Source organism: Carassius auratus, unplaced genomic scaffold, assembly GCF_003368295.1.
Source record: "Carassius auratus strain Wakin unplaced genomic scaffold, ASM336829v1 scaf_tig00002883, whole genome shotgun sequence".
In the NCBI taxonomy this organism is placed as follows: domain Eukaryota; kingdom Metazoa; phylum Chordata; class Actinopteri; order Cypriniformes; family Cyprinidae; genus Carassius; species Carassius auratus.
The window spans coordinates 45,299-50,863 of NW_020523489.1; the positions used below are offsets into that span (position 1 = coordinate 45,299).

The following is a 5,565-nucleotide window of genomic DNA, read 5'->3' on the forward strand; positions in this document are numbered from 1 at the left end:
TTGTGTTTCAAGGTTAGAAGGAAGCAAGATTCACAAACAGCTCTGCAGTTATGAGGAGATTTTAATGGCTCTCTTGGGGAAGCCTGTGGTCTGTTTTGGTGATATGTAAGACTTGTAGATGTCTCTGCTGGGACATTCCTGTATTTCTCACTCTATTCACACTGTAAAGGCTCTGACACTAAAAGAATGTACATCACTTGTATTTATTCACAGTTTGTCTGTGCAAAAGGTATTTCTTAAAGGTGCAGGAAGTAAAAAAAAAAAAAAAAAAAGATTAGCATGTATGCAGCATGACCCCATTACTATCAGGTGTAAGCAGGGCCTCTCTTTGGTTATGTATCTGTTTGTTTTGGTTGCTGCACCAATTTTCGTACTGATTACTAATTCTCATTTTAAAATGTATTCGAACCTGTTAAGATTGAGACACACCAAGTTGACAAAGAACTAATGGCGATGAAAGCTTACTGTGAAACAGTGTAATAACAGACAGGGATCACAGTAAATTTAACAGTGTTGATTTTCCAGTGTTACTATAAAGTGTTAAAATAAAGTGTTGGATCAACACTGAACAGAATGGGTCTAACACCAGAAGTGTCCGGTTTCAAATAAGAGTTGGTGTTACTTTTTACATAGTTGCAGACGTCAACTCTCATTCAGAGTTAATCAGGCCACACCTCCATTACGTGCAGACAGACGTCAATTTTCATCGAAACAGACCACATGCGGACGCCATTTTACTTCGCTGGAAGCGTGGTGGTAAGTCTTTCAATTTAATGTTATATTACAGATACAGACTGTAAATGTATTCTAATTTATAATTTTTATATAATCATTATAATTCAATCACAGATAATTATAATAATGATTGAGAAAGCCAACTAGCTCTGACATTTGCTTCATCCTATGTCATGCCCCTTTATCAACGAATTAAAGCTTTGAATATAACTTCACGTTAGTAGTTTCGTCTGTCATTTCGTGTGTCGCACACAGCAGTCATTTTAATTGATTAAACTCTGATGGTGTTCTTTTCAAAATGAGTCTATAAAGTTTCGCGCGCGCGCGCCATTTTACAGGTGAACTGTGGCACATGGAATTTCTGCAGTCCGCTAACGTTAACAGAAAATGTATATATCAATATGGTTATTGGCCTAAAAAAGATTGTTCAGATTTTGTTTTAAGATTCGGCTTGGATTTCTGCTGATCGTTGACCATGCTTCTGGGACCTTCATGGTTTTGAACTGTGGTAACTTGATACGTTTTATGTCGATGTTTGAGCAGCGTTATATGATTTGTGTTTTTATACAGTCTATCGTCAGACGTGGTTAACGTTAGTTTATTTATTTTAGTGGATTAAAGTACTCAATTACATTTTAAGGAGCAAAAAATGTAATATGTGTAGTCGTGGGATATATTGATGTCTCATTTCGGAGGCTGAGTCCTGGTAGCATTTGAAGGCTGCATACGTCATCGGGGAAGTCTCATTTGAGAAAAGTGGACAATGTCGAGAATTAAAACCAATTTACCACAGCTATTTTTATGTAAAATGTATCGGCAATAACGAGGTTTGACCATTGGGGCGCTGTACGTAGCGTAAAACTGTATTGCAAGTCTTTCCGGATACAATAGATGAAGAAACCGCGCGCTTATTTAGACTGCTGGAGGAGGAGAGTTTGAAAGTTTGCACGGAGATGAAAATGGTATCATTTCTCAAAAGTTCCCGTTTTGTCTTGTTAATGAGGGTTTATAACTATTTCGATTTAATTGGTATCTTTGCCGTTTTGATAAATTATTAAAGTTGTCTTGATATTTTTATTTTTTTACAATCTTGTTTCAAATTGAGTCTGTGTTTGTAGCAAACCAGTAAGATGTGTTTCTTCCTCTACAAGCCAGGAGTTCAGGTGCTTAATCACAATGATTGTCAAAGCACAATTTCGGAATAGGAAGAAATTCATAAAAATCTCAGAGGCGTGCTTTGATTTATTTCTAGCAGAGGGTGAGTGATATTTAATATCATAATAATTTAATCTATATGTTTTTTATAGCTTTGTCAAATTATAAATAAAACTTGACTAAAACTGGTAAATATTTTGTTTTGCAGTGAAAGAGAAGTTCTCAATTCCAGACGACCTTGCTGTTACAGTTACAGATGAAACTGGTACAGAGGTGGATAAAGATGTGTTTCCTGATCTAATGTCCACCAGTGGGTTGGTTTTAGTCATAAATGAGTAACATGGGTGAGTAAAAACAGGACCTGCTGAATGATCTGTATCCCAATTTATGAATGAGTACTGGTAGTGTTTTAATATCTTCAGTGTTCAAATGGCAAGGATCATATTGAGTCTTTTTATTTCAACAACCAGTGTTCTGGATTAAAAAATTCTCATTATTAGTTTTTTTTTTTTTATTCAGTATTAATATATACTAACATGACATCTATTAACCCCAGTTTTAACATTAACAGGATCTTCCACACCTCAGTCTTCAGTAAGCTTGGATACAGATACACTGTCTCTAACTTCAAAAAGCAGTGAAGAGAGTGACTGGTTTAGTCCAAAACGATTCAGAAAGGATGAAGATGATGATGTGGCATCACAACGAGCACAGGCCAGAGATGTGAGTCCCAGTAGCATTACACAGACACTGGGTGTTTTACTCATCATGATATTCAGTTTCATTAAGGTTTTTTTTGTAATCCCTATATATAATGGTAATATTTTTTAGATCAGGGTCATATTTAAGGGTAATTTAGATATTACTGCACTATCTTCTCTCATAATAGTATCTGTTAATAATACTCTCTTTTTTTAATAGCTGATAAAACAAATTCTAGAGACAAGACCAGGTGGAGGAAATGTGCTTAAGGAGTATGAAGATACAGGCACAATTAGTGATGACACAAGGAAAGTGATGGTGAACATCTTAGTTGCACGCATGATGGAGACAGAAGGGTAATTCTAAAAATATAATTCGCTCTTGCATTATTCAGTTTGTTACTGATTTTGATGCTCTATAGATTGTGAAGTAGATAGATGTAGTTGGGTTGTAGTTGATCTTTTTTTTTTCTTTTTTTTCTTAAAATTAGTTTAATTAAATGTTCTTAAACATTTCCTATCAGCGTAAAGTAACATTGAGTGTTCCAATTCTTCAGAAGGGTCCCACATCGACTTACCAAACAGAAGTATGGATTGGGAATTATCACCTTATTTCCCTCACTCAGAGATCCCCAAGGAAGGACTGGATATGTAAGTCATTATCACTGATTGGACATTCAATATTTTGTGCTCAGTTGGAAATATCTAAAGATGTTTTTATTTTTTATTAAGGGTTAAATTAAGAATTTGTGTCATTTCAACAGGAACATTTCTATGATGGCCAAAAAAACACTGGATTCTTGTCATGGCGCCTCAAGACAGTACAAAGGGGGACAAGACCTTCTGGAAATAAGGAAGATCCAAAAACAGAAGAAAAGGGAGGTCCTTTGCTTGACAGACAGCTATGTTACCAAGAACATCAGCTAGATAATGATCAAAGTGTAGAGGCCATCTCTTTGATAAATCATACAAGTGAACGTGAGGTCATCATGCAGAAGATGAAGGCAACGTTTGAATACAGACAGCGCCTTGTCCATGATCCAGAGGGATCCACCACCATTCTCTCTGTTTTTCCTCGGTTCCTGGACATTAAAGTATTGGTATGGATTTTCTTTCATTTTTTACTAAAATTTAAATGTTAGTATCAGAGAACTGTCAAATGGTCTGCATTGTTGAAACTGGCCACATTATTGTAATCACAATATATTGTAATTTCTTTGTGTTTTCTTCAAAACTTCAGATTCTTCAGGACTTCACACTCCTCTTTGGGTCAGAAACTGCTTCCAGACTTTTGGAAAGGTGGCCGACAGTTTTCAAAGCAAAGGTTATCAGACTAGGAGAAACCTTGACTCCCACTCCACTGCTGAAAAGATTACTGTCATCTGCCAAACAGAGCAAAGAAAGCAGCGAGGCACAGGATTCCCCAGGTGAAACTTCCAATGACTTTGCAGTAAAATCATACTATACATACTCATTTTTGTGTAGACATTTAACAAAGTTACTTTTTTTTCCAGAGTGGGACAGTGATATATCATCCTTCCTTCTACTTTTGCATCTCCTATCACCCCAGGCTTCAGGAAGAAAGAAAATCCAAAGGATCAGTATTTCACAGGCTATTGACCATCTGGTGGTGTTTCACAAAGTAGGTATCTGGTACACTGGTGCCAAAATACAAGGCCTATAAGTGTTACACTTTGAATTGAATATTTATTTATTTTTAACTATTAGATAAACTGTAAAATGATAAATGTAAAATTAATCTAAATATGATCTAAACTAAAATTGTTGTTCGTGCATGTACGGTTTTGATTTGGAGTGCTTCCTGGTCTTTATGATGTGCAATTAAGCTAAAAAGTCTCAAATAAATGTTAACTGATAAAGCTGTACTTATTAATTTATCATTATTATTCAAAGACGTAATTTTTTTTCCCCCATTTAGGCATGCAGGAGCATACAGGAACACCTTGAGCTGGAGGAGAATCGTCAGCCATACATTCTTGCCTCCGGGAGCAGCAAGGAAGCCATCAGTCACTACTTCATTGTGGTGGATAAAAAGCTCATCCCCTGTCAAGAATCCTCTTCACTGGCTGCCATTGATGAACTCTTCAAGGTTCATTTTGTTTTCAGTCTCCGTTATGATAGCCATTGCCTATCACTGGGAGTCATGTACTATCAGGGGTATTGAGTCTGGGCCTGTTTCAAATGAGCTGTTGTCTGACCTTGAAAACTCTGATTTTATTTCAGAGCAACTCCAGATTGATATCTCTAGCGAGGTAATGGTCACACCGTGGGTAAAGTGTCAAGGTACTGAGTATCGCAGTGATCTTGTTGTTTTCTTAGAGTTTGTTGATGATGCACCTGTTTTTGGAAAGATTGTTAAAATTTTTATTAAGGATGGAATTTATTTTTTGGTATCGTGTATGGAATCAGAGTTTATTGAACACCTTCATGGTTTCAGTGTTGTTGAACAAGAGCATTGTCTTGTACTCAAAAAACCTGAGGAATTGATGTACTACAAGCCATTTGATTTACAAATGTCCTATGGCAATGACCATCTTTTTTACATTGTCGTGAACTGTTATTTGTAATAATTTCATGGCATTTATGGTTTCTTGCTCTGTGCTGAAATAAAGTTTTGAAACCTTGACAGTGACGTTTTCTTCATAGTGATTTTCTAGTTTATTTTAGTTTTTAGGGTTTTTTTTAGTAGGTAATACAGAACCATAAATAACTCCCGAAAAAGTGTTCTATCAACACCAGGATGGTGTAAATTTTGACCCTTTTATACACCGAGTATATTGTGATTTTCACAATGTCAACACCGGAATAGTGTTAGAATTTTTACTCTGTCAGTGTTTGCTACAAAGCTACACCCAGCTCTGTAACAGTGTTGTTTTTATCTGCATCGGTGTTGATTATTTCACTCTCTTAGTGTTCACATTTTAACACTGTATTGGTGTTGCATGAGGCAACA

The 5,565-nt window shown here is 36.0% G+C and overlaps 1 protein-coding gene across 3 annotated transcripts; it reads left to right on the plus strand.

Moving 5' to 3' along the window:
• Positions 1–685: 685 nt before the first annotated feature.
• Positions 686–5,238, plus strand: LOC113070047 (uncharacterized). Of its 3 annotated transcripts, none has more exons than XM_026243207.1 (10): positions 686–756; positions 1,887–1,993; positions 2,099–2,234; positions 2,462–2,613; positions 2,812–2,948; positions 3,149–3,242; positions 3,356–3,691; positions 3,832–4,018; positions 4,106–4,233; positions 4,531–5,238. In XM_026243207.1, the coding sequence occupies exons 3-10, from the start codon at positions 2,222–2,224 to the stop codon at positions 4,774–4,776; spliced, it is 1,293 nt and encodes a 430-aa protein (XP_026098992.1). In that variant the 5' UTR covers positions 686–756; positions 1,887–1,993; positions 2,099–2,221; the 3' UTR covers positions 4,777–5,238. The 3 variants fall into 3 exon arrangements, with proteins under 3 accessions (XP_026098992.1, XP_026098993.1, XP_026098995.1); XM_026243208.1 differs by lacking the exon at positions 686–756 and adding an exon at positions 1,537–1,697; XM_026243210.1 differs by lacking the exon at positions 686–756 and having other exon boundaries at positions 1,755–1,993; positions 4,531–4,701; positions 4,836–5,238.
• The last annotated feature ends 327 nt before the right edge of the window (positions 5,239–5,565 follow it).